The sequence below is a fragment of the Brassica oleracea genome, chromosome C8 (assembly GCF_000695525.1).
Source record: "Brassica oleracea var. oleracea cultivar TO1000 chromosome C8, BOL, whole genome shotgun sequence".
In the NCBI taxonomy this organism is placed as follows: Eukaryota; Viridiplantae; Streptophyta; class Magnoliopsida; order Brassicales; family Brassicaceae; genus Brassica; species Brassica oleracea.
Window position 1 is genome coordinate 19,277,529 of NC_027755.1, and position 26,138 is coordinate 19,303,666.

General features: G+C 36.5%; 7 protein-coding genes and 2 non-coding genes across 11 annotated transcripts; 3 read left to right on the forward strand and 6 right to left on the reverse strand.

Moving 5' to 3' along the window:
- The first annotated feature begins 1,559 nt into the window (after window positions 1-1,559).
- On the forward strand, window positions 1,560-3,165 carry LOC106311828 (UPF0725 protein At1g23970-like). Of its 2 annotated transcripts, none has more exons than XM_013749129.1 (6): window positions 1,560-1,828; window positions 1,917-2,045; window positions 2,132-2,318; window positions 2,407-2,513; window positions 2,590-2,673; window positions 2,766-3,165. In XM_013749129.1, exons 1-6 carry the CDS (start codon window positions 1,574-1,576, stop codon window positions 2,997-2,999), a joined length of 996 nt encoding a protein of 331 aa, XP_013604583.1. In that variant the 5' UTR covers window positions 1,560-1,573; the 3' UTR covers window positions 3,000-3,165. The 2 variants fall into 2 exon arrangements, with proteins under 2 accessions (XP_013604583.1, XP_013604584.1); XM_013749130.1 differs by having other exon boundaries at window positions 1,624-1,784.
- Window positions 3,166-5,480: 2,315 nt separating this feature from the next.
- On the reverse strand, window positions 5,481-5,562 carry TRNAS-AGA. Its single transcript has one exon. It is a non-coding gene; the product is annotated as a tRNA-Ser (tRNA).
- A 248-nt stretch (window positions 5,563-5,810) lies between these two features.
- LOC106307933 (LIM domain-containing protein WLIM1) lies at window positions 5,811-7,287 on the reverse strand. The gene is made up of 5 exons (XM_013745030.1): window positions 7,027-7,287; window positions 6,739-6,835; window positions 6,591-6,634; window positions 6,410-6,499; window positions 5,811-6,275 (listed from the first exon to the last, which is right to left on the reverse strand). The coding sequence occupies exons 1-5, from the start codon at window positions 7,159-7,161 to the stop codon at window positions 6,072-6,074; spliced, it is 570 nt and encodes a 189-aa protein (XP_013600484.1). The 5' UTR covers window positions 7,162-7,287; the 3' UTR covers window positions 5,811-6,071.
- A 3,521-nt stretch (window positions 7,288-10,808) lies between these two features.
- Window positions 10,809-10,890, reverse strand: TRNAS-AGA. The gene has a single exon. It is a non-coding gene; the product is annotated as a tRNA-Ser (tRNA).
- A 248-nt stretch (window positions 10,891-11,138) lies between these two features.
- Window positions 11,139-12,615, reverse strand: LOC106307938 (LIM domain-containing protein WLIM1). Its single transcript, XM_013745035.1, has 5 exons — window positions 12,355-12,615; window positions 12,067-12,163; window positions 11,919-11,962; window positions 11,738-11,827; window positions 11,139-11,603 (listed from the first exon to the last, which is right to left on the reverse strand). The coding sequence occupies exons 1-5, from the start codon at window positions 12,487-12,489 to the stop codon at window positions 11,400-11,402; spliced, it is 570 nt and encodes a 189-aa protein (XP_013600489.1). The 5' UTR covers window positions 12,490-12,615; the 3' UTR covers window positions 11,139-11,399.
- Window positions 12,616-14,771: 2,156 nt separating this feature from the next.
- On the forward strand, window positions 14,772-15,532 carry LOC106308864. Its single transcript, XM_013745972.1, has one exon. It carries the CDS (start codon window positions 14,891-14,893, stop codon window positions 15,530-15,532), a length of 642 nt encoding a protein of 213 aa, XP_013601426.1. The 5' UTR covers window positions 14,772-14,890.
- Window positions 15,533-17,347: 1,815 nt separating this feature from the next.
- On the reverse strand, window positions 17,348-18,280 carry LOC106308865 (glutathione S-transferase T3-like). Its single transcript, XM_013745973.1, has one exon. The coding sequence runs from the start codon at window positions 18,278-18,280 to the stop codon at window positions 17,348-17,350; it is 933 nt and encodes a 310-aa protein (XP_013601427.1).
- A 1,214-nt stretch (window positions 18,281-19,494) lies between these two features.
- LOC106312256 (pentatricopeptide repeat-containing protein At1g10270-like) lies at window positions 19,495-22,154 on the forward strand. The gene has a single exon (XM_013749704.1). The coding sequence runs from the start codon at window positions 19,524-19,526 to the stop codon at window positions 21,987-21,989; it is 2,466 nt and encodes an 821-aa protein (XP_013605158.1). The 5' UTR covers window positions 19,495-19,523; the 3' UTR covers window positions 21,990-22,154.
- A 3-nt stretch (window positions 22,155-22,157) lies between these two features.
- LOC106312257 lies at window positions 22,158-24,665 on the reverse strand. 2 transcript variants are annotated; one of them, XM_013749705.1, is made up of 3 exons: window positions 23,935-24,665; window positions 23,150-23,176; window positions 22,158-23,066 (listed from the first exon to the last, which is right to left on the reverse strand). In XM_013749705.1, exons 1-3 carry the CDS (start codon window positions 24,535-24,537, stop codon window positions 22,425-22,427), a joined length of 1,272 nt encoding a protein of 423 aa, XP_013605159.1. In that variant the 5' UTR covers window positions 24,538-24,665; the 3' UTR covers window positions 22,158-22,424. The 2 variants fall into 2 exon arrangements, with proteins under 2 accessions (XP_013605159.1, XP_013605160.1); XM_013749706.1 differs by lacking the exon at window positions 23,150-23,176.
- Window positions 24,666-26,138: the final 1,473 nt, after the last annotated feature.

A 26,138-nucleotide genomic window follows, 5' to 3' on the forward strand; every position in this document is an offset into this window, starting at 1 on the left:
TATGACAGAAGAGAGAGTTGAAATCAAAAGATTAATGGCGATGGTTTTTGTTTTTTTTTTGGGATTCAGAAAAAAAACCAAAGTGAAAGAGACTACGACAATGGAGCTGAGGGATGAGCTTAATAAAATTAAGATAATCTAGACCTTAGATGCTAAAAGGTTATGCCACTTACCTGATTTAGTTAGGAAATTTGACTTTTAGGATAAATCATAAAACTAAATCGGTTATGAATTAGCTGTAGTTTAAAAGTGTTCTATTGTAACAAAGTGATCCGGCATGTAATGCATAAGAAGAAATGTGACATCACATGTAAATGTTTTTTAAAAATAAAAGAAAATCTATTTTGATTTTTTTTTTTAAACTTGCGTTTTGGTATTTTTCTCCATTCCCTTTTTTTTTTTTTTTTTTTTTTTGTAACTATTTTTCTCCATTCCCTTCATGTGCTGTTATCACTAACTTGGAAATTCAAAGATACAAAATATATCTAATTAGTTAACTTGTATATAATAGACTCATAAAAAGATTTTAAAGAATAATATTATGCTATAAAAACATATTTGTAAGATAATCAAATCATATCAAACGTGAATACTCAATTTATTATAGCAAATTCAGATATATTTACTGTTGCCAGGTTGTTGACATAGCTCTAATTTGTTTTTTGAAAAATGGTTAAATCCATGTATATTAAATATACATACCTAATTTTCGTGTGAGAGATGCAGTCGGATGAATTTTTCTCCCCATATTCAAATGAGCTAAAAGTAATAATCCATATTCGAGTTGGTCACCGCTGGTTAACAAAGCTCTAAGTTTCTTTTGAAGATTTAAAGCAAAGATATATTTAACCATGTGTTAACATGAATCATGCAAAAGAATTAGAGAATATTAATCTGTGAAGGAAAGAAAATGAATCTGAATAAGGAAAGAAAAATGAATCAGAATAAGGGCCATACAAAAACTTGTCTGATGTTAGCTATAGAAATTTTGCTACATTCAAAACACAAGAAAAAATATGAAAAAGAAACGGTGGAAAGAAAAAGGGAAAATTGCATTCTATAGATTTTTTAAATTGACATTATTAATTTTTTCTGTAACACATGAACATATGTGTTGGCTAATACTCCCTCTGTTTTTTAAAGATGAATGTTCTAGGATTTTCACACTTATTAAGAAATCATATTAAAACTTAGTTATTAATGCATAGTTTTTTGTAACTTTATATTTTTTATATTTTTAAACCAATAGGATTAAAAGAAATGTAATTAATATTTTTGAAACACACAATTTTTCATTATTAGTTGACAAAATATGCTTTGAAAACATGAAAAATACATCTTTTGGAAACAAAATATTTCTCTAGAACATTCATCTTTAAAAAACATAGGTAGTATGATTTAGTATATAAAGGATGTAGTAGTGAATTAGAAAGCATGAATTAAAGAACGCCAAGCCCAGTAAACCTGATTACTGGAGGCCCAACGAATGAAATTTTGGCCCAGTTGGTAACTAGGGCATTATTGTTGTGGCATGAAAACGAGTCAGCCTGGTGGGAAGAATCCAGAAGAAGTGATGAGTAATTCTGCGCCTGGAGGGTCGACGAAGACGAAGACGAAGACGAAGAGGAAGGGGGGTGGGCGTAAGCGTAATCCAGACCAACGAACTGCTGTTGATTCCGAGTATCGTGCGCCAGGACGTTCATATCGGCGCTTGGAAAAGAAGCGAGAGGCTCGCCGTAAGGCTCAGAGGGAGGAGATTTATCGAAGAGAAGAAGAGACTCTTCGTAAGGCTGAGGAGGTTTTTTGGCGTAAAGTGGATGAAACAGATGTATGTTATTTGATTTGATTTGATTTGATGATAATAATGATCTTCCTATTTAGTTGATAATTGTTGAGAGTTTCTATATATGTTTTAGGGCTTCGATATCGAGATCGAGGGTGCTCCTTGCCATTTTGGTGGTATGAGTATGTATAAAGGTGGAGATTGTCCACTTGAAGTGAAGCTTTATGCAAAGGTGGGACTTCATCGTTACAATATGCTAGAGGTAACACTTTTGTATCCATCATCTATATCTGATCTTGATCTTCTTGTTTGTTGCTGTTAATAACTCTTTTAAGTCTTCTTCCTCAGGGGACGAACTTGCATCTTCACGAAATAGAGAAATACGTTGTAGTTTGTACCCTCATGCCTGTCTCTTATTACATTACTTTGATTGCTGAGGATCCAGCTACCTCCTCCTTTGTTGTTTTCCAGACTAATGTTGACCAAAGAAGTTTAGGCCAGATTGATTTCACTTGTTATATCTCCAGACCTAAAGGTTTAAATTTGCCGCTTTTCTTTGTAATTAAATTGATGATTGTTAATAACTATAATATATTAATGTATTTTGACTTGTCTCTCTCTAGGGATCAAGAGTGAGATTTATCCTAACCAGTTCTTCGATGCCAAGGACTTGCCTGACAAGTGGCCTTCAAAGGAGGCTTTTGCTGATCAAAGTCGATTTTTGTACAAGGTATAACAACTCTTTGATGAATATGACAAATGTATAATAAGAATGTGCTTTCATTTCGCCATGTTTTGCTTCGCAGATGCAGAAATCAGATTGGGAAGAACATGACTGGATTCGCTTGTATATGGAAATTTCCTTCTTTAACAGACATAGGTGCTTGAATGTAAGGGTTTTTTTTTTTTTTTAAATGGTTAAACTTTTTTTTAGTGGTTTCTTGTTTATATATAAAGTGTGTTTCTTCTTGTGTTGTTGCAGCACAACATGTCTGATTTAAAGATTTTGGACGTAGTGGTAGAGACTGAGGAAAATTTGCCACATGAGACTGTACTCAAGAGTCTTAGGAATGTCCTTGTCTACATAAGATATGATCAAGACTTGGGAGCGGATGGTGTTTGCAAACACATAGCCATTGTTCGAAGAACTGTCGAGCCCACAACTCACTGCGTTTGTCTCTTGGGCGAGTCTCAGCTTGTGCCCGACTCTGAGTAAACTTAACTCTTTACTTAAGTAAGATATATGTTCAAAAATAAACAAAACATGCCAACTTGTGTCGTTGGTTTTATGTGTCTTTATCTTTCCGAGATAATCCAAAAACCTCTCTTCCTGTCTACAAGCAGGTTGTGAAATGAAATTTCGTTACAAGTACTTAGATAATTGAACGATATGCTTGACTCTTTTATTTTCAACTTCTCATCCTTAATATTTACTTAGTTACAAGTATTGCTTGACTCTTTTACTTTCAACTTACTCATCCTTAATATTTATTTCGCTACAAGTATCCTAGAGCATCTCCAATACCCATAGAGTCCCTGATCATCATTAGTACACATCTAATATCTTCTGAACCAAGTCATTCCACTCAGTGACATGATTAAATATTCAGAGTTTAGAGGCAAACCACTACTGCTCTTTGAACCCACTAGACTATCATCTGGATAAGAAGCCCCAAATACTTCCATGGCGTCTAGAGCTGGAGAAACCTTTTTTACCTTCAAACATAAACCAGTAGATTAGTTTTTTGCAAATAACTTTTGAAATTGGGATGAACAATTTACTTTCGAGGATCATCAAAAGAAAATGTTTGGTCATCACGAAAATGGTTTATATATTTTGCATTTCATTCACTTTTTTCTGTTTGAGGATTGACAAGTCATATAATATATTTTTTATCAATGCTAATGATTCACATTGGATAGTAGCGCTGGGCATTTGGTTTTTGGTTCGGGTCAGACTATATCCTAAATAAACCATAATTTGAAATAGAAACTTGTGGTTGATGAATTTTACTGTTTTGGTTTCTATAAGAAATTCAAACTTTTCTGATTTTTCCAGTTTTGTATCTACTTTATATTTTATTAAAAAATTATAGTGAAAAAGTCCTTGGATAAACATACATTTCAATGAAGACACATAACACATGTATTAGAAATATCTTTGACATAGAAAAAGTCCTTGGAGAAACATACATTTCAATGAAGACACATAACACATGTATTAGAAATATCTTTGACATAGAAAAAGTCCTTGGAGAAACATACATTTCAATGAAGACACATAACACATGTATTAGAAATATCTTTGACATAGAAAAAGTCCTTGGAGAAACATACATTTCAATGAAGACACATAACACATGTATTAGAAATATCTTTGACATAGAAAAAGTCCTTGGAGAAACATACATTTCAATGAAGACACATAACACATGTATTAGAAATATCTTTGACATAGAAAAAGTCCTTGGAGAAACATACATTTCAATGAAGACACATAACACATGTATTAGAAATATCTTTGACATAGAAAAAGTCCTTGGAGAAACATACATTTCAATGAAGACACATAACACTTGTATCTACATGTATTGAGTAAATCTCACATTGACATTTCACTTATAATGTTGCCTTTAATGAACAATCGTATTTATAAAATTTCTGTTACTATATCAAAATATGTTTGTGGAATCAATTCTCTTCTTGGATTTACGGAATCGAGACACCGTACTCCAGCCATCAGTACGAAACTTGCAAGAATACTTACTCCATAGCCATAAAAGCAAAGACTTCTTCTTGTTATCCGTCGCGTAACAATCTTGATCACCAGCTCGTACCTTTCTTCCCATCGAAGAAGAGATGCGAATCGGGCTATTCTCTAAGCATTTCCTGTAAGCTTCAAGAAAAGGGTCAACGTCTTTCTTCCTAAAACTTGACAAACCGGACCTCGATGTCTTGACCATGTTGGAAGGCGTGAAAGGACAGACAGCAAGAGGACTCTGCAACACTTCGTAACTATACTCAGCATGAGGACATGGAGGTGGCGTAAGCGTCCATTGTAGCTGATCACGGCCACTTCTGTTCTTCTTTCTTGAAACTCCAGGCTTTAGTTCCCATGAGAAGGGGACTTTGGCTTTAGAAGTATGATCCAACTCATGGTGGTTTGGACTAAACATAACTCGAGTCCCGTGCGGTCTTTGTTGGATTCGTTATAAGTGTGTCTTCATTTGAGATATGGTGGTGTGTGTAATATATATACCAAAAGTTTATTTCGTAAAATCTGATTTGATGTATGTATATTCACCTAAGTTTTGATTAATATATAGTTGGAATGATAGCATCGTTAGGACTCTCTTGGCTATATATATAACCGCCTACTTTATGAATATATACACTAAAAATATCATTTTTCTGTCTTGTACGTATCTAACGCAATACAAATTAACCGAAATTACGCATAATGTTTGCGTATTTCAATAATTAATAGAATGAATACAAGTTTTTCCGTCCATGACATAAGACGTCTATAATTGAATGCATATGTAGGCATTTGTATAAAAGTATTATTATGTACAACTATTTCATGAATAGTTAATAAATTCTTTAAAAGTAAGAAATAACCAACCAATTAACAACAGGAAAAAAAAAATATAAGCAACAAAAACAACGTGAACGGCGAAAGAAAAAAAAAAAAAAACGTGAACGGCAGGATTCGAACCTGCGCGGGCAAAGCCCACATGATTTCTAGTCATGCCCGATAACCACTCCGGCACGTCCACTTTTTGAATGAATTGAATACAAGAAATTATATCGCTTAGATGTTTGACTATAGTTTATAAACTATCTAAGACCCTAGCAAGAGATGTATAAAGCCAAGTATTAGGATAATACTATTATGTCAAGTACGTACACAAACTCCTAGAATCGTAGAAACAAATTAGCTTTTGTTAAAATGAGAACATATGAAAGTCACTGCATTAAAGCAAAGAACATGGATTGAGAAGAATACTCTTCATGGAAAACCAAATTATAAACAACTGTTATTTGAACGCAATGCGTATATTCTCATAAGCAAATATTCCATTATTTATATGTTTCTTTGTTTCATCTCAAGAAACCCCACGAAGAGTGAACAAGATCACCCGAGGAGACAACAAAGATCCCAAAAGAAACAACGAGAAAGAACACAAGTTTAAGAAGAAACAAAACCAATATATGTTGCAGATCGAGAGGTAGTGAGACTATTGGTTCTTTAAGGGTCAAAATGAACTGTATCTCTTTTTTTTTTTCAAGCAGCGTCCACTTTGTCCTTAGCGGCATTATCTCCTCCTTCAAGCTGGCTCAAATTTCCTTTCTCCTTGATCAGCTGAATATGATGGTGCTTGCAATAAAGCTTCCCCTCGTGAGCTATGTAATTCGAAGGACTTATCGTGCATCCTCCATGTGTACACTTGAAGCAGCTCTTGTGGTACAATGTCCCATTCACCGACACCTTCACAAAGTCCACATAACAAGCAGTACAGTAATGTTCAAGTTTTCACGTGTTTTACAATATATTATAATGCTTTTGGCTATGGTTTACGCATTTGATTCTGATTATTAAGTAAGGTTTTGGATTGTATATACCTTCTCAATTGGATAGACGGTTTTGTCACAGCCAACGCATTTTTCTCGTGTTCCACCAAACATATTAGACACTTTGGTACCAGCAGGTCTCTGTTAAAGATAGCTCTAGTTAGCTGTTTAATAACAAGAACATAACAAAAAAAAAAAACACAATCGAGAACAGGTTGCTGTCTGAAACTACCTCTCCCTCCAAAGGCTTATCCGGTTTTCCGATCTTTGGTGTCCCTAAAATATTTAAATAAAAACTTTAGATTAATATTTCAAGTTTAAAAAAGCTCACTAAGTTTTCTTATTGTGATCTGTTTTTTTCTTTCTTGCTGAATATTTACCTTCGAAGCTCTTCTCAAGACTTCCTGTTCTCTTGAAGTTCTGATCAAAATGTGGTCTGCAATAGAGAACTCCTTCAAAGGAGTTGTAATTGCTAAGCTGTTTCATCAACAATAAAAGCATAATCAAATCTTTAAACCAGTCAAAGATTCATCTGTCACTCTTCCACATAAATAAATGAAAAGTATACTTATTAATATGGGTCTTCTCTAACATTTATATATCTACTAGATCTTCCCTTGGTGTTTATCAAGAAATCATCAGATGTAAAGAAGAAGAAGAACTCATACCTTTAGAGTTCCTTTGCAATGGTGACAACGGAAACAGGCTTTGTGGTAGACCCGGTTATCTGCGGTTAACTTGTCGACGAGGTAAACGGTTTTGTCACAGGCCATGCATTTTTGTGTTGTTCCTGCGAACGCCATTTGTGTGATATTTCTTGTAAGAGATCAGACCAAGAGTCAGAAGAAGAAGAAGAACAGAGCTCAATGTTCTTGATAAGAGATAAAGATGAAGGAAAGAGACTTGTCAATTATTGTTGCTTTGTTTTTTCAATAATGGGGACCAGATATATTGAAAACGAACATGTCTCTCTTCTTCTTCTTTTCTCTTTTATATTTTTATTATAAAGTAAAAATTCACTTAATAAAATTTTGATAAATTTGAAAATTTTAGTAAAAGGTGGTAAAAGAAATTCCAAAAATTAGTTGTGGAAGAAAGTCTTTGTATTCAGATGTGATTAAAGAGTTAATATAACAACTCAACATGCAGCTACATAATTTGGAATTTTGCTCTAATTCAAATTTGAATATTGTATGTAATTTACTGGCAACGTCAGCATTGTTTTTGTCACTGACTAATCCAGAAAACAAGATAAATGTTGAATTAATAAAAATTTGTACTGTACTGATAATTGAAAAACAAATAAAAAAAGTTATACGGTATTTGCCGTCTCTTTAATGATTTTTGTCCAAACTTGAAGTAAGCACCCGTCCATATCTGTCTCCTAGATATTTTCAACATTAAATCAGTGATCTTAACTCTATTTTAGGTAGATACATGCAAATGCAACTCAGTGGTCTTAACTTTATTAAATCAGTGACTGTAAATTTATTTCTTTCTTTCTTGAGTTAAGCTAAGGAGCAAAAAAAGAAAAGAGAGAAACAACTGGAAAGGATCTTTGTCTTGTTTTAGATAATGCCTAAAAGCTGTAATGTTATGTTTAATTTGTTGGAAATCTGTAAATTAAATGTGTTTATGTATCAAAAGAATCTGAGACATGCTGTACATAAAAGGCTTTTGATGAGCTGTATCATTGACATAATTGGTTGGAGTCTTGAAGAGAATGAATGATCATAATGATGCCTACCATCTTTATTTAATCATAGATACACCTAATGTTACTTCATTTGTTAAAACTATAAACCTTTATCATCATTCATATAGTTTCTTAGATTTTTGCCCACCCCTTAGATCTCTATGTAGGGTTGCACATGATTACTTGCTAGTTACTTGCTTCCTAAAATCAAGTATCTGGCATTGTCAAATTAAGTAATAATTCAATAAATTTTATCATTTGCAAGTACATGTCAAGTATCAAATATATTTTTGAAAATACTAGCCTTATGGCACTTGATATTCATTACTTGTTTTAGAAAATACTTATTACCCGCTAAAAATATTTATTACTCGTTAAAAATACTTATTACTCATAAAAATTTACTAGTTAATCCTTAAAAATATTTCATAGAATGAATACTTGATTCAAGTAAGCCAAGTACAAGTATTAAATTAAACTAGTTGAACGCGCCGAGCCAAGTAGCAAGTAACTGTAAATTTACAAGTATGGCTTGTACATCCACCCCTATATTCTATGGGTTTCCCTTTTTTGCATGCATGGGCCTTCTCTCTTACATAATAGACTAACATATTAGCCATTGTCATTCTTCAGACTTAACTCTTTACTTAAGTAAGATATATGTTCAAAAATAAACAAAACATGCCAACTTGTGTCGTTGGTTTTATGTGTCTTTATCTTTCCGAGATAATCCAAAAACCTCTCTTCCTGTCTACAAGCAGGTTGTGAAATGAAATTTCGTTACAAGTACTTAGATAATTGAACGATATGCTTGACTCTTTTATTTTCAACTTCTCATCCTTAATATTTACTTAGTTACAAGTATTGCTTGACTCTTTTACTTTCAACTTACTCATCCTTAATATTTATTTCGCTACAAGTATCCTAGAGCATCTCCAATACCCATAGAGTCCCTGATCATCATTAGTACACATCTAATATCTTCTGAACCAAGTCATTCCACTCAGTGACATGATTAAATATTCAGAGTTTAGAGGCAAACCACTACTGCTCTTTGAACCCACTAGACTATCATCTGGATAAGAAGCCCCAAATACTTCCATGGCGTCTAGAGCTGGAGAAACCTTTTTTACCTTCAAACATAAACCAGTAGATTAGTTTTTTGCAAATAACTTTTGAAATTGGGATGAACAATTTACTTTCGAGGATCATCAAAAGAAAATGTTTGGTCATCACGAAAATGGTTTATATATTTTGCATTTCATTCACTTTTTTCTGTTTGAGGATTGACAAGTCATATAATATATTTTTTATCAATGCTAATGATTCACATTGGATAGTAGCGCTGGGCATTTGGTTTTTGGTTCGGGTCAGACTATATCCTAAATAAACCATAATTTGAAATAGAAACTTGTGGTTGATGAATTTTACTGTTTTGGTTTCTATAAGAAATTCAAACTTTTCTGATTTTTCCAGTTTTGTATCTACTTTATATTTTATTAAAAAATTATAGTGAAAAAGTCCTTGGATAAACATACATTTCAATGAAGACACATAACACATGTATTAGAAATATCTTTGACATAGAAAAAGTCCTTGGAGAAACATACATTTCAATGAAGACACATAACACTTGTATCTACATGTATTGAGTAAATCTCACATTGACATTTCACTTATAATGTTGCCTTTAATGAACAATCGTATTTATAAAATTTCTGTTACTATATCAAAATATGTTTGTGGAATCAATTCTCTTCTTGGATTTACGGAATCGAGACACCGTACTCCAGCCATCAGTACGAAACTTGCAAGAATACTTACTCCATAGCCATAAAAGCAAAGACTTCTTCTTGTTATCCGTCGCGTAACAATCTTGATCACCAGCTCGTACCTTTCTTCCCATCGAAGAAGAGATGCGAATCGGGCTATTCTCTAAGCATTTCCTGTAAGCTTCAAGAAAAGGGTCAACGTCTTTCTTCCTAAAACTTGACAAACCGGACCTCGATGTCTTGACCATGTTGGAAGGCGTGAAAGGACAGACAGCAAGAGGACTCTGCAACACTTCGTAACTATACTCAGCATGAGGACATGGAGGTGGCGTAAGCGTCCATTGTAGCTGATCACGGCCACTTCTGTTCTTCTTTCTTGAAACTCCAGGCTTTAGTTCCCATGAGAAGGGGACTTTGGCTTTAGAAGTATGATCCAACTCATGGTGGTTTGGACTAAACATAACTCGAGTCCCGTGCGGTCTTTGTTGGATTCGTTATAAGTGTGTCTTCATTTGAGATATGGTGGTGTGTGTAATATATATACCAAAAGTTTATTTCGTAAAATCTGATTTGATGTATGTATATTCACCTAAGTTTTGATTAATATATAGTTGGAATGATAGCATCGTTAGGACTCTCTTGGCTATATATATAACCGCCTACTTTATGAATATATACACTAAAAATATCATTTTTCTGTCTTGTACGTATCTAACGCAATACAAATTAACCGAAATTACGCATAATGTTTGCGTATTTCAATAATTAATAGAATGAATACAAGTTTTTCCGTCCATGACATAAGACGTCTATAATTGAATGCATATGTAGGCATTTGTATAAAAGTATTATTATGTACAACTATTTCATGAATAGTTAATAAATTCTTTAAAAGTAAGAAATAACCAACCAATTAACAACAGGAAAAAAAAAATATAAGCAACAAAAACAACGTGAACGGCGAAAGAAAAAAAAAAAAAAACGTGAACGGCAGGATTCGAACCTGCGCGGGCAAAGCCCACATGATTTCTAGTCATGCCCGATAACCACTCCGGCACGTCCACTTTTTGAATGAATTGAATACAAGAAATTATATCGCTTAGATGTTTGACTATAGTTTATAAACTATCTAAGACCCTAGCAAGAGATGTATAAAGCCAAGTATTAGGATAATACTATTATGTCAAGTACGTACACAAACTCCTAGAATCGTAGAAACAAATTAGCTTTTGTTAAAATGAGAACATATGAAAGTCACTGCATTAAAGCAAAGAACATGGATTGAGAAGAATACTCTTCATGGAAAACCAAATTATAAACAACTGTTATTTGAACGCAATGCGTATATTCTCATAAGCAAATATTCCATTATTTATATGTTTCTTTGTTTCATCTCAAGAAACCCCACGAAGAGTGAACAAGATCACCCGAGGAGACAACAAAGATCCCAAAAGAAACAACGAGAAAGAACACAAGTTTAAGAAGAAACAAAACCAATATATGTTGCAGATCGAGAGGTAGTGAGACTATTGGTTCTTTAAGGGTCAAAATGAACTGTATCTCTTTTTTTTTTTCAAGCAGCGTCCACTTTGTCCTTAGCGGCATTATCTCCTCCTTCAAGCTGGCTCAAATTTCCTTTCTCCTTGATCAGCTGAATATGATGGTGCTTGCAATAAAGCTTCCCCTCGTGAGCTATGTAATTCGAAGGACTTATCGTGCATCCTCCATGTGTACACTTGAAGCAGCTCTTGTGGTACAATGTCCCATTCACCGACACCTTCACAAAGTCCACATAACAAGCAGTACAGTAATGTTCAAGTTTTCACGTGTTTTACAATATATTATAATGCTTTTGGCTATGGTTTACGCATTTGATTCTGATTATTAAGTAAGGTTTTGGATTGTATATACCTTCTCAATTGGATAGACGGTTTTGTCACAGCCAACGCATTTTTCTCGTGTTCCACCAAACATATTAGACACTTTGGTACCAGCAGGTCTCTGTTAAAGATAGCTCTAGTTAGCTGTTTAATAACAAGAACATAACAAAAAAAAAAAACACAATCGAGAACAGGTTGCTGTCTGAAACTACCTCTCCCTCCAAAGGCTTATCCGGTTTTCCGATCTTTGGTGTCCCTAAAATATTTAAATAAAAACTTTAGATTAATATTTCAAGTTTAAAAAAGCTCACTAAGTTTTCTTATTGTGATCTGTTTTTTTCTTTCTTGCTGAATATTTACCTTCGAAGCTCTTCTCAAGACTTCCTGTTCTCTTGAAGTTCTGATCAAAATGTGGTCTGCAATAGAGAACTCCTTCAAAGGAGTTGTAATTGCTAAGCTGTTTCATCAACAATAAAAGCATAATCAAATCTTTAAACCAGTCAAAGATTCATCTGTCACTCTTCCACATAAATAAATGAAAAGTATACTTATTAATATGGGTCTTCTCTAACATTTATATATCTACTAGATCTTCCCTTGGTGTTTATCAAGAAATCATCAGATGTAAAGAAGAAGAAGAACTCATACCTTTAGAGTTCCTTTGCAATGGTGACAACGGAAACAGGCTTTGTGGTAGACCCGGTTATCTGCGGTTAACTTGTCGACGAGGTAAACGGTTTTGTCACAGGCCATGCATTTTTGTGTTGTTCCTGCGAACGCCATTTGTGTGATATTTCTTGTAAGAGATCAGACCAAGAGTCAGAAGAAGAAGAAGAACAGAGCTCAATGTTCTTGATAAGAGATAAAGATGAAGGAAAGAGACTTGTCAATTATTGTTGCTTTGTTTTTTCAATAATGGGGACCAGATATATTGAAAACGAACATGTCTCTCTTCTTCTTCTTTTCTCTTTTATATTTTTATTATAAAGTAAAAATTCACTTAATAAAATTTTGATAAATTTGAAAATTTTAGTAAAAGGTGGTAAAAGAAATTCCAAAAATTAGTTGTGGAAGAAAGTCTTTGTATTCAGATGTGATTAAAGAGTTAATATAACAACTCAACATGCAGCTACATAATTTGGAATTTTGCTCTAATTCAAATTTGAATATTGTATGTAATTTACTGGCAACGTCAGCATTGTTTTTGTCACTGACTAATCCAGAAAACAAGATAAATGTTGAATTAATAAAAATTTGTACTGTACTGATAATTGAAAAACAAATAAAAAAAGTTATACGGTATTTGCCGTCTCTTTAATGATTTTTGTCCAAACTTGAAGTAAGCACCCGTCCATATCTGTCTCCTAGATATTTTCAACATTAAATCAGTGATCTTAACTCTATTTTAGGTAGATACATGCAAATGCAACTCAGTGGTCTTAACTTTATTAAATCAGTGACTGTAAATTTATTTCTTTCTTTCTTGAGTTAAGCTAAGGAGCAAAAAAAGAAAAGAGAGAAACAACTGGAAAGGATCTTTGTCTTGTTTTAGATAATGCCTAAAAGCTGTAATGTTATGTTTAATTTGTTGGAAATCTGTAAATTAAATGTGTTTATGTATCAAAAGAATCTGAGACATGCTGTACATAAAAGGCTTTTGATGAGCTGTATCATTGACATAATTGGTTGGAGTCTTGAAGAGAATGAATGATCATAATGATGCCTACCATCTTTATTTAATCATAGATACACCTAATGTTACTTCATTTGTTAAAACTATAAACCTTTATCATCATTCATATAGTTTCTTAGATTTTTGCCCACCCCTTAGATCTCTATGTAGGGTTGCACATGATTACTTGCTAGTTACTTGCTTCCTAAAATCAAGTATCTGGCATTGTCAAATTAAGTAATAATTCAATAAATTTTATCATTTGCAAGTACATGTCAAGTATCAAATATATTTTTGAAAATACTAGCCTTATGGCACTTGATATTCATTACTTGTTTTAGAAAATACTTATTACCCGCTAAAAATATTTATTACTCGTTAAAAATACTTATTACTCATAAAAATTTACTAGTTAATCCTTAAAAATATTTCATAGAATGAATACTTGATTCAAGTAAGCCAAGTACAAGTATTAAATTAAACTAGTTGAACGCGCCGAGCCAAGTAGCAAGTAACTGTAAATTTACAAGTATGGCTTGTACATCCACCCCTATATTCTATGGGTTTCCCTTTTTTGCATGCATGGGCCTTCTCTCTTACATAATAGACTAACATATTAGCCATTGTCATTCTTCAGAAAGTGCTTGCTTTTTTACCAGTCCAAGTGGATCGGTGTCCCTGAAGCGCTCCAACATCCTTACATGGCGCCTCTATTATATGGCACCTTAAATTCCTACTGATTTCGATACTGATGAGGAGTTGGGAGAGGAGGTGATAAGAGAGATGATGTGAAATTAGATTCTTCATTATACCCTCAAGCTTCAACCGTAACCACTGAGCTCTGAGGCCAAGTCTTCCACGGGTAACTAACAGAGATCTTCTGCTACTTATGTTTGATTCTCATTATCTTTTAAATATAGTCTCGAAGCAAAATAAGTATAATTTGTAGTTTAAGCGAGTCGTGAATCGTGATGCCATGCAAGCTCTTTTTTTTGTTTTACATGCTTGAAGTGTGTCTACGAGAAAATTTAACTCCACCCAGTTTGATTAAATAATAATATCAAAACTAAAAAAAAAAAAACTATATGTCTGTGCATGAAAATCTTATCTCTTTTACGTCAAAATTAACAAACCGCCAATGATAACACACAGAGTAAACCCTCATGAAAAACTTATTGCTTCTCCCGCAAGAAAGTCAATCCGTAAGATCAACTAATATACATCTGGGATAACGTTTATTTTGTTGGTGGAAGCTAAAATACGTGATCCGATCAATTTATCACATATAATGATATCTGGTCAAATCACCAAACTATTTGTTTATACGAGAAAATCACATTCTAGTTTTAAGACAAGTCTCATCATGATAACAACAAAGCCCTACTCTCTTGTCCGAATCATTAATCCTAACAACTCCTCCATGACAAAATAATCATTCAACCTCTCTACACACAAAAGAAACAAGTAAGCAAAGAAAGCAAGAAAGGATCTCATTCATCGAATCTAATTAAGATGGTGAGTCTCTTTTCGTCGAGGAAAGGAAGCAAAGAAAGCAAGAACCCTTATTCAAACCGGGGACTTGACAAGTTCTCTGCACTTCTCTCTGAGCTAGACGAGAAGAGACAGAACATTCACGCAAAGAGGGTCGACTCTGATGGGCCGCCTCTTGTTCGGTTTGTGTTCAAAAGCTCCGGCGAGTGTGTCCCTGTCATGATCAAGACAAAGAAGGGACCAAAGAAGAAGGATGATGCTCAAGACGATCTCGTTGTCAAGACCGAGTCAAACACAAAGGAGGAAAAAGAAATAAAGCCAGAAGCAAGGGAGCATAAACAGAGATGCGTATTGAAAGAGAATCTGAAGAAGTTTTCACGACCGAACCATTTTTTGCCGGTGACAGCAATCTTGGTTCTTATATTCTTAGTGTTTTTTGGACGAAGCGTTTCAACCATGTGCACTTGTATTGTTTGGTACTTGATTCCGATTATCAAGGAACAAAGTAGAAAGAAAGGTTCAACATACAAGACCAAAAAGAAGAATAAGAAGAAAATGAATACAGAAAATGGAGCATCGCTTAACAAGAAGATGGCTTGTGACCAAACTGTTCTCAAGGAGAAGTATCCGCATGTGGCTGCTCCTTGTAAAACCACCCGGTGACAGAAAAAAATGATAACCTTGTACTATTTTATTGTGTGTGAAAATTCTTTTATTCGTTTAATCTGATATTAACCCTAATGTTTTAATTCCTTATTTGTTTTGTTCATATAGTTGTTAATTATTAAAAATGATTTTTTTTTCTTTTTTGGTAAAATTGTAAATGAAAATGAAAAATTTGTATGTATTTGTTCACCACTTCTAGTTCTGATGACACATGTAAAACGGATGATTTTTTTTTGACCGTGGACGATAGTTTTTTGATTCAAGTCTACACCATTCGAATAATCTTTAGACTTAACGGGAATGTTTTGGCTTTCGACATGTTTGGTTGCTTGTTGTGTTTTGGACAACCTGTACAGTTTATTCACTTGTTTACTCTACACACGTTTGGTACGTATTATTTAAGGAATTTGTATGATACGGCTGGACAACCTGTATGATAACAAGTTGAATTTTCATCTATTTATTAATAATGTAATACATAGTTATCTTGTAAGATTAGCTTAATCAAAGAAAATACCATGAAGATGTTAATGTAATGCCAGCTAGATCAATGTTATATATTATGCTCATCACATAATTAAGCTAAGGGTCCAAAGGCATGTATCTTACTCTGTAAGACCGTAACCTTACCATCTTGAGTACGTGGCAAGATGCAATTGGTAGTAACCTATGGGTTAAGGTTACGGTCTTACAAATATGAAGCCGAGGGTTAAGGTAGTAAGACTTGTTCGATGTAACCGAGGGGAACTTGAGTGAGTGAGTGATTGGATTGAATTGAATTGAACCGAACCGTCTGTTATATGTGGGCTTGTAATACTCGCAAAGTCTTCTTACCTGGTGTCTTTCTTTATGGAGCAGCACTCATGGTTTCGTCAACAACTGTGTTCTTCTTTTGTGGTATTTACAATACGTTCTAAGGGACTTGTTTGTATTTAGTAAGATGAATTGCACTCTGAGCATGAAATCATTACAAGTCCTTGTGGCATTATGACAGCGTTATCTTGTGAGTTTAGGTGAACCAAAGAGAGATCAAGATCACCAAACCTCAGTCGTTGCGAAGGAGTAAAGAGTGAATACCATTACACGTATCACCAAACATCCTGCTTAATAAAACTACACCGTTTCGGTTAACCTCATTTAAATTCAAAGGGTTTAAGCCACACCGTATACCTCTAAAACACTAAGAGCATCATTATAGGTGGGACTTGTTTTAGGGCCCTTCACTAATTTTTATTATTATTTTTGGCTTAAGGACTAAAGTAAGGGATTTGGCTAAATTAGTTGATTATTGGTGGGACTTATGTTGTCCCTTAGTTAATTTAATTTATTATTTTAATTAATAATTAATGACATATATAAAAAAGAATTTTTAAATAAAACATATAAAAGAAAAGTGTAATATTAAAATTGAAAACATAAAAAAATTACATTTTTGAAAGAAAATACAAACATCATAATAAAGAAAATAGAAAACATAAGAAAATGACATTTTTGAAAGAAAATACAAATTATATATTATTTGTAGGATGTCCAAATTTAGTCCATATATTTTCAATCAAATCATTTTTCAAATGTTGATGGACTTGTCTATTCCGAACGCTCGTTCGACGTTCAAGTGTACTCCCGACAGTTGAAGGCATATTGACGGAAAATGTTTCCACATCTCCTTCTTCAAATTCATCAACGTTCTCATCCCTTCTTGATGATCGTTCATCTTCGACAATCATATTATGGAGTATGATACATGCTCTCATAATATTTCCTATTTTTTCTTTATCCCAAATATTAGATGGATTTCTAACAACGGCAAACCTAGCTTGTAGGACTCCGAATGCACGCTCGACATCTTTTCGCACAGCTTCTTGGGTTTGAGCAAATAATGAATGCTTCTGACCTTGTGGTAGTCGGATAGATTGAATAAAAGTAGCCCATTTTCGACAGTCTCTCCTTCCTCACCAAATTGTCCTTCTTCATTTCCCAAACGGTCGCAATCTCAGCCACAGTGGTCCCTTTACCCGTGTTTCTTTTAGCCTTATCAGCCTTGACACCTTCGGGCCTGCTCTCAACATCAACGAAGCCTTCGTTGGTAGATGTTTGGGAATTTACCTCCACATTCTTCCTCTTCGAAATGCCACCAGTCGTGGGTGTGTTGAGGCTGAGACACTTCTGTTCAAACCTCAACACACACCAAGCGTGTTCAAGTGTGAACTTGTGCTCTTGATCAGAGAAGAAAATGTCATGTGCCTTCTTCAGAACGTCAGTGTCACTCTCACCACTTCTCATTTCTCGCTCTGCTGCCGAGTATGCGGCACAGAACTTGTTAACATCTTCATTAATTCTGTGCCACCTCTTCTTGCAACAACCGTGCTCTCTCCCACCATCCTCTCTTCCATGGGGACTTGCTGCATAATAAGCAGCAACCCGTTTCCAGAAGGCCCCCGACCTCTGCTCATTTGCAACAATCGCATCCTTCGAAGTGTTAAGCCACGCACTGATCAGCACCTCATCATCTTCTGGATTCCATTTGCGCCTTACACCACGGGCAGCTGGTGTCTGTACTGGTGGCTCTAATGGTGCATCTTGAGATTGTTGTGAGCTGAAAGCCGGAAAAGGCTGTGATTCTCCGAAGTTAACACTAGAATGAAAACTTTCATAAGGAAAGTTTTCATGGAACACGCTACCTTGTTGACTGTGAAGTAGTCCTACGTAGCTAGAGGACTTGCTAGGAAGATTGTTTGGATCCATAACAGTAACAAAATATAAGAGATTTCTTGGAAAAAGACTAATGAGATGATAGAAGATAGAAAAGAGAAGAGATTTAAATAGGAGGAAGTGAAGACTACAAAGTACATCACCGCCTTAATGGCCAACTCCGAACAAGAAATGTCTAATCCCAACTTAATACACAACTAAAAAGCTATCAACTTTCTTTTAAAACATCAGTGGCTTAAATGTCTAACAGAAGACAGAGAAACAATCAGTTCACTGCATTACTATTGCAAGATTTTAATAAACATTACTCTATAAACTATGGAAAATGCAAAGTCTCATGAAAAAAGCTAATCAAGACAAATGACATGAGATATTTAAATCTTTACGGATCAAATTTGTTCATAGAAATCTAAACCACTTAAACAATTGATCTCAAACCATAGAAATCTATACGAAACAATCATACATTTGTTCATAGAAATCTATACTAAAGCTCCAAACTTAGAAATTTGAACAACCATACAATCAACACGAAACAATCACACAAGCTACAACGAAACAATCATACAATCGAACCATAGAAAGCTGCGGATATCTATACGAACTATCATAAATTGCCGAACCCTAGCAACTATACAATTGTTCTCAAACCAATGAATCTATATCTTTTTCCCATCGAATCTAACAAACACTCGGATAAATACCATTTTATTCTTCGAATTTCTAGAAAACCCTAAAAAAATTTCCAAAATCAGATCGGACTTGAAAAACATACCTTGTTAAGATTGGGACGATTCTCAATGGTTTTGGGGAGGATTGCTTCTCGTCGTTTTGGAACGGAAGCGAACCGATGTGGATTGAGCTTTGGAGAAGGATCGAGGGATCAAACGACGCCGGAAGCTGCGACCTCGCCAGCGAAGATAATACCGATCTCCAACTCCAGTGAAAGAGAGAAGACGCAGGGTTGCCTTTCGATTTGAAGAGATGGATTTGGAGATCAAGGCTTCGCCGTCGTCATCGCAATCGCCTTCGAGCTTTCGAATTTTTTTTTTAATTTTGGATTTCGGATTCCTCGAGGAGAAGAACACGCGAACAACACAGATGGAATCGGCCACTCCCGTGCTGCCACGTCGTCAACGGGACGAGCCCGAACAGCCCTTACTTAAGGCCCGTCCCACTCTCTTTTAATTTTTTTTTCATTTATATTCAACCCATTAATACGTATGGGACGGGCCTAAGGCCCCCGATACCGATGCTCTAACCTTCATCCTCCGCCATGTCCCTCTGTCATCTCCTTCGCCGTTCCTCCCTTATTCACCGTCTCTCTTCCCCAACAACCACCATCCGAATCCCTCTTCCGATCTCACACATCCACCAACGCTTCTACAACATCTCAACTTCCCCCGAAAATGAACCTCCAGACACTAATCACTCCCCTCCAATTCCCCACCCAACGATCCCGCATCGAACCACATCCTTCTCATCAGCCGAAGAAGCCGCAGCCGAGCGCCGCCGCCGCAAACGCCGCCTCCGAATCGAACCCCCACTCCACGCTCTCCGACGCGATCCCTCATCCCCCCCTCCGAAACGCGACCCCAACGCCCCGCGCCTCCCGGAATCAACCTCCTCTCTCTTCGGTCCGCGGCTCAACCTCCACAACAGAGTCCAATCCCTAATCAGAGCGTCCGATCTCGACGCCGCGTCGAAGCTCGCCCGCCAATCAGTGTTCTCCAGAACTCCCCCCATCGTCTTCACCTGCAACGCCATCATCGCCGCCATGTACAGAGCCGAGCGATACGGCGAATCGATCTCTCTGTTCGATTACTTCTTCAAGAAGTCAAGCATCGTCCCCAACGTGGTCAGTTACAATCAGATCATCAACGCTCACTGCGACGAGGGACACGTGGAGGAAGCTCTCGAAGTGTACCGTTACGTATTAACAAACTCTCCTTTCGCTCCCTCTTCGGTTACTTATAGGCATTTGACGAAAGGTTTGGTTTCATCCGGAAGGTTAGGAGACGCGGCGAGTTTGTTACGAGAGATGTTGAGTAAAGGCCAAGCCGCTGACTCGATTGTGTATAATAATTTAATTAAAGGATACTTGGAACTCGGTGATTTAATTAAGGCTAATGAGTTCTTTGACGAGTTGAAAAGTAAGTGTACGGTTTACGATGGGATTGTTAACGCGACTTTTATGGAGTATTGGTTTGAGAAAGGTAACGATGAGGAGGCTATGGAGTGTTACAGGTCTTTGTTGGAGAAGAGGTTTAGGATGCATCCGCATACAGGGAATGTACTGTTGGGTGTTTTTTTAAAGTATGGTAAAAAGAATGAAGCTTGGGGTTTGTTTGATGAGATGTTGGATAATCACACGCTTCCTGATATTTCGTCTGTGAACTCGGAGACGGTTAGTATAATGGTGAATGAGTGTTTCGAGATGGGGGAGTTTGAGGAAGCGGTTGAGGCTTTTAAGAGAGTTGGGAGGAAGCCGACGTCGAGGCCGTTGGTGATGGATTATGTTGGTTATTGTAATATAGTGACGAGGTTTTGTGAGCGAGGGATGTTAACAGAGGCTGAGAGGTTGTTTGCGGAAAGTGTAGCGAAGTCCTGGCCTCCTGATGCTGCGAGTCATAGAGTTATGATTGATGCTTATTTGAAGGCGGGGAGAGTTGAGGATGCTGTGAAGATGTTGGACAGGATGGTTGATGTGAATCTAAGGGTGGTTGCTGATTTTGGTACGAGGGTGTTTGGGGAGCTGATTGAGAATGGTAGGGTCAGGGAATGTGCAGAGGTTTTGAGTAAGATGGGAGAGAAGGAACCTAAACCGGATCCTTTGATTTACGATGTGGTGGTTAGAGGTCTTTGTGATGGTGGTGCACTTGACCAAGCAAAGGATGTAATTGGTCAGATGGTTGAGTATGGTGTTGGTGTTGCTCATGTGCTGAGAGAATTTATCGTAGAGAGTTTTGAGAAAGCAGGACGTCGTGAGGAGATTGAGAAGACCTTGAATACGGTTACTCGTCCGGTTAGAAACTCTGTGCAATATGGTAAGACTCCACCTAAAGTACCCTCAGTGTTAGGAGCCAATGGAACTGCAGGTCAAACAGCAGGAGGAACTTACAAGGCTAATAATGGTCAGAACCCATCTAGGTTCACTTCGGTTAACCACCAGCAGCAACCCTGGTCTAATCAGACCGCAGGGCAACAGCCACCATCATGGTCGAGTCAGGCACCAGGATATCAACAGCAGCAATCTTGGTCTCAGAAACCAGGGTGGTCAAGTCCTTCAGGTCATCAGCAATCATGGCCTAATCAGACAACTGGCCAACAGAAACCGTTGGCTAATCAGAGCACTGGTCATCATCAATCATGTGGTAATCAAACAACTGGTCAGCAGAAACAGTGGGCTAATCACAGCACTGACAATCAGCAGCAACCATGGGCTAGTCAGAACACTGGCCATCAGCAACAATGGGCTAATCAGACGCCCGGGCAGCAGCAACAGTGGACTAATCAGACAGCTGGCCAGCAGTCAGCGTGGACAGGACAGCAGAAACAGTGGTCTAATCAGACAGCTAACCATCAGCAGTCACAGTGGTCCAATCCCACGTCAGGACAAATGGCTAATCAGGCACCATGGTCAAACTCTGAGAATGGTCATCTTCCTCAAGAACAGGAGGCAGGATCCTCCCATGAGTGGCAAGGTGGAGAAGAAAAAAAGGTAACTGAATTGAGCAAATAGTTCGACCGTTTCCTTATGACTTGCTAATTTTTGTAATTGGCCATTTTCTTCGTGGGTCGCATTTTTTTGCAAACTCTGTTATTCATTTATCATCTTCATAATAATACGTTTTTTAACCCTTGATTTTGTATTTATGGTTCACTTTAAGTTTCTTTCTGAAGAGTAATGGAGTTTCAAACTATATCATTTCATTATACCAAAATGTTTGATGAAAAAGAATAAGATGTTGGTCATCTATAACTACATTAGCTAAGCTCTGCAGGTCGGCAGAAGCAAAACTCTTACATACAAAAGGCTCAACCCTTACATGAGATCATAACCAAAGGAACTAATAACAAAAAAAAAAATGAAAAAGAAGAAGAGATCATTAACCTATGTATATCTCTCGTAGAAGAATCTCATCTCATCCCTAAGAGGAAAAAGTCAGCTGTTTACTCAAAACCCCATGACTGTAGAGCTCAAGTTCATAAGAGGAGCTAAGGCACTAGGAGCAAACTTCCGAGCAAAAAGGAAGCATAAAGAAGTTGGCTCTTCATTATAAAGACAATCAGTCTCATTTTTCCTTATTGACTGTAGAAACCCTTCTGTGATATTATCTGCCCCATATGTAGCTGGATGCGGACCTCCTATGGACCAATCCACCCAAGTCACACTTCTATTCGCGTTCACCGAACCGTGAAACATGTTCAACAAAGTTGGGATGTAATGCTCGTCCGGATAACAAGCTGGTCTGCAGTACTGTTTGAACAACGAGTAGTATTTCGAGTCAGATATGATGTAGATGGCGATTTTACGGTTCACTTCAAACCACTGAGACCCTTTGCGCCAGTTATGTAGCTTGATATCTGGGAGCATCTTGCGGCTGTAACGCCCACGGCCGTAACGCGTTGGCTCGTCGTAAGAGTCCACGAAACTGTAAGCAGAGTTTATCAAGTAAGAGTAGACGGTTGTGAAGTTGTAGACGGGGACACAGCTTTCCGAGAGAAGCACAAAACGCTCATTTGAGAAGTCGAGCAGTGCGTTGGCTAGAAGACGCTTCTCTGCATCTGTCAATAGTGGTGATCCCCATGCAACTTTCTGGAAAAAAATCAAAGCATAGAACAAGTATCCCTCAGAAGATTTGTGGAAGTATGTTGAAGAGCAAAACAAAATTTACGAACCAATCCGAGCTTCGTGAAAAAAGAAGCCTTGTGCAATTACCAGGGTCATTGCAACATATAAAAGGAAATGAAAGAGATTAGTAAAACAAAAAGAGTTTTAAATCAACAAGAGAAGTTCATGTACTGTTTCTGACAACTAGTAAGTTTCAGTTCCTTGGTTCACAACTAAGCAGTTTCATTCTCACCCCTATGGATCAATCTTTTCCCATCAATAAACTAAACCGGCTACGTTTCAAATCATATAACATAATAAGTAAATTACGCATACAATCTAAAATTCTGTATACACCTTAAGACACATATTAGCAGACACAAACTAACGCAAAAGAGTAACCAATCTTCCTGTATACGACCTTGAAATAGATGTAGCTAACAAGGAAAGCTTCATCTACTTATACAATACTCTGTTTTTGAAATAGGTGTAGCTAACAATGAAAGTCTCATTTACTTATGCAATACTCTGTTCTTGAAATAGATGCATCTAACAATGGCTGTTTAAGTCCTAAGCACCAATCAATAATCTCACATAATCTCCAAAATATGGAATCTCACGCCAACACAACTAGGATTCCCTCATGGTTATAAGATGTACATGTGGTTCCTCTAACGAACTAGATCTCCATGATCCATAATGACAATGATTCAACACCCCAAGCACATAACTTTTACCTAAATAGTTCATTTCCAGAAGCTTGAACCACCAAAAAACTACTTATCTAATACTCTGTTCTTGCATTGTTCTGTTCTTTTCCACAGAAAGACACAACCTTTACATCAAACCGTACCTGGCTCGGAACCTGCCGATCGTAAAACGGAGAATCACTCGAGACATTCATGTCGTATCCAGGAGGCGTGTGAACATAAACCGACAAGTACTTCTCATTCCCTCTAAAAAACTTCTCCCAAAGCGGAAGCATAGGCAAAGGCCCCCTCGCCAGAAACATGAACGCAACCTTCGGAACCCTATCGTACGGATACTCCTCCTTCACCGGAACCATCGACGCTCTCCAGAACAGCTCATCGTCACTCATCCTATGTCTCACCTCCTCCGGCCGAACAAACCCGTCGACGCTCCAGCAATCACGAATCTCGTCCTTCTTCTTCGCCGCCTTCACGCCGCCGCCGTCGTCGTCGTCGTTTGAGCAATCGCGGTGGATGACTGTGCAATTGGAGTAATCAGGGATCGTTTGAAGGCTTGCGGAGGATGATGATGATGATAGCATCTGAGGTAAGGAATTGAAGTAGCGATCGATGTGGGAGCTCGCGGCGAGTCCGATGATGATTCCGGCCATGAATATGAGGAGAAACGACAGCGTTTGAGCTAGCTTTAGTAATCCTATGTGTTTTTCGAGTCCTTCCTCTTTCTCGCCCGCTCTTACTCTCGCCATTGTGTGATGATCTATCGAGAGAGAGAGTTTCTCAGGGGAGCATCGGATGCTTCGAGGAGAATCTGATCAGAGTGATTGAATTCTCCGTTAGAGAGGAAGAATCCATGCCGTGTGTGGTGGATTTTGATCTTTTTAATATAAAAGAAACTAAATTTGATTTATAATTGTGTCCACGTGGAAATCATTAACGAGTTTAAACTCCGCGGATCCTGCAGTGGGAAGGGCTTATAAGGTTTAAAGTTATTGGGCCAGGGGCCCATGTTTCACTTCTTAAGCTTTTTTTTGTTTCTCGTTTGTTTCCACTTCGTAATTATTTTGTTGAGGAACTAATTAGAAAGAATTAACCTTTTGATTAGTTACCCATACTACGTAAGGTTGTGATTGTATAGTCACTCTAAAGCAACTTTTTACTCCAAAAAAGTTATTTACTCTATGTTTCACTGATACGTGTCACCGTAGAAATCATTTTCTTTTTTTTTCTTTACTCTACTCACTATTCAAAAAAAAAGAAATACACATCCAACTTTACACTTTTAGTATTGCTAGAGTAATACAAGTTTTTTTTTTTTTTATTGGTTTCTACCATTTTAGTTTTACTCAATTTTTCACTTTTAATTTTTACTCTAAAGTTACCAATCAGACTCTAACAAATGGTAAACTGGTAATATTTCTATAAAATACAAATCTTCATTTTTTTTTTGGACTTTTTTTGTCAAAAACATTAATATTTTCACTAGATAGGAAATTTCTGATTTAGGTGGTTTTGTTTTAATCGTTTTGTAACCGAAACTTTATCCCTGTTTTCGGTTTTTTTAATAATATTTTTTTAAAGAGCATTAGACTATTGATTAACCCCGGTCTCTTAACTGGAGTTCTTAGCTTCGGCTAAGAGACGGTTCTTAGTTTTTCTTAGATTTTAACTAAGAAAATCTAAGAACCGTTTCTTAAATAAGAGATATAAGAGCCGTCTCTTAGCTGGAAAGCGTAAAAAAAATATCAAATCATGAGTTAAGAACCCCCGCTAACAGACCGGGGTTAATCATGCCCTTATATTTTCAGTTACAAAAAAGCATTAATATATTATTAACACTAGGTGCATAGTCTCCGCGCAAGCGCGGGGTCGGCTACATTATAGGTGTATTGTATAGCTTTGTTTACGGGATTTTATTGTTTTTTGTCTATAATGTGATTGATGGGACTTTGGATATTACATAAGTTGATGAGTTTGATATAAGAATGAACGATGAAGTCATATGTTGATATTTTTATATCTTATATGTTCAAAGTTGTGGGTGATGGAACTTGTTAGTGTTTACTTAGGTAGTTGTTTGTATATAAATCAAATAGTGCATGGAAAAAGATAATAAACTTAGATTTAAAATGTTAGGGTTTCAAAATAACTGGGCCTTGAATCTGTGGTTTAGTCTAATACTGAAAAAACTGTTAGGATTTCAACTCCTTTTTTTCTCTATGTCGGGAATGTGGGCACTAATTTCCCGATTCATGTAGGTAAAATTGTTTCTTAGTTTGTGAGATTGAAAAGCGTAGATTGATTTTAAGCATGATTGATGAGAGGTTTACTTGCATCAGCTTCGTCTGCC

What these genes read in the sequence shown, in the direction of transcription:
- LOC106311828 (XM_013749129.1), top strand. Translation starts at nt 1,574, where the DNA reads ATGAGTAATTCTGCGCCTGGAGGGTCGACGAAGACGAAGACGAAGACG. An exon ending in TTATATCTCCAGACCTAAAG is followed by an intron (nt 2,319 to 2,406) that starts GTTTAAATTTGC and finishes GTCTCTCTCTAG; the next exon opens with GGATCAAGAGTGAGATTTAT. An exon ending in AAAGTCGATTTTTGTACAAG is followed by an intron (nt 2,514 to 2,589) that starts GTATAACAACTC and finishes TTTGCTTCGCAG; the next exon opens with ATGCAGAAATCAGATTGGGA.
- LOC106307933 (XM_013745030.1), bottom strand. Translation starts at nt 7,161, where the DNA reads ATGGCGTTCGCAGGAACAACACAAAAATGCATGGCCTGTGACAAAACC. An exon ending in ATTGCAAAGGAACTCTAAAG is followed by an intron (nt 6,836 to 7,026) that starts GTATGAGTTCTT and finishes TTGATGAAACAG; the next exon opens with CTTAGCAATTACAACTCCTT. An exon ending in CCGTCTATCCAATTGAGAAG is followed by an intron (nt 6,276 to 6,409) that starts GTATATACAATC and finishes GACTTTGTGAAG; the next exon opens with GTGTCGGTGAATGGGACATT.
- LOC106307938 (XM_013745035.1), bottom strand. Translation starts at nt 12,489, where the DNA reads ATGGCGTTCGCAGGAACAACACAAAAATGCATGGCCTGTGACAAAACC. An exon ending in TCTTGAGAAGAGCTTCGAAG is followed by an intron (nt 11,963 to 12,066) that starts GTAAATATTCAG and finishes TAAATATTTTAG; the next exon opens with GGACACCAAAGATCGGAAAA. An exon ending in CCGTCTATCCAATTGAGAAG is followed by an intron (nt 11,604 to 11,737) that starts GTATATACAATC and finishes GACTTTGTGAAG; the next exon opens with GTGTCGGTGAATGGGACATT.
- LOC106308864 (XM_013745972.1), top strand. Translation starts at nt 14,891, where the DNA reads ATGGTGAGTCTCTTTTCGTCGAGGAAAGGAAGCAAAGAAAGCAAGAAC.
- LOC106308865 (XM_013745973.1), bottom strand. Translation starts at nt 18,280, where the DNA reads ATGGATCCAAACAATCTTCCTAGCAAGTCCTCTAGCTACGTAGGACTA.
- LOC106312256 (XM_013749704.1), top strand. Translation starts at nt 19,524, where the DNA reads ATGTCCCTCTGTCATCTCCTTCGCCGTTCCTCCCTTATTCACCGTCTC.
- LOC106312257 (XM_013749705.1), bottom strand. Translation starts at nt 24,537, where the DNA reads ATGGCGAGAGTAAGAGCGGGCGAGAAAGAGGAAGGACTCGAAAAACAC. An exon ending in ATCGGCAGGTTCCGAGCCAG is followed by an intron (nt 23,177 to 23,934) that starts GTACGGTTTGAT and finishes TAATTGCACAAG; the next exon opens with GCTTCTTTTTTCACGAAGCT. An exon ending in TTTTCACGAAGCTCGGATTG is followed by an intron (nt 23,067 to 23,149) that starts GTTCGTAAATTT and finishes ATTTTTTTCCAG; the next exon opens with AAAGTTGCATGGGGATCACC.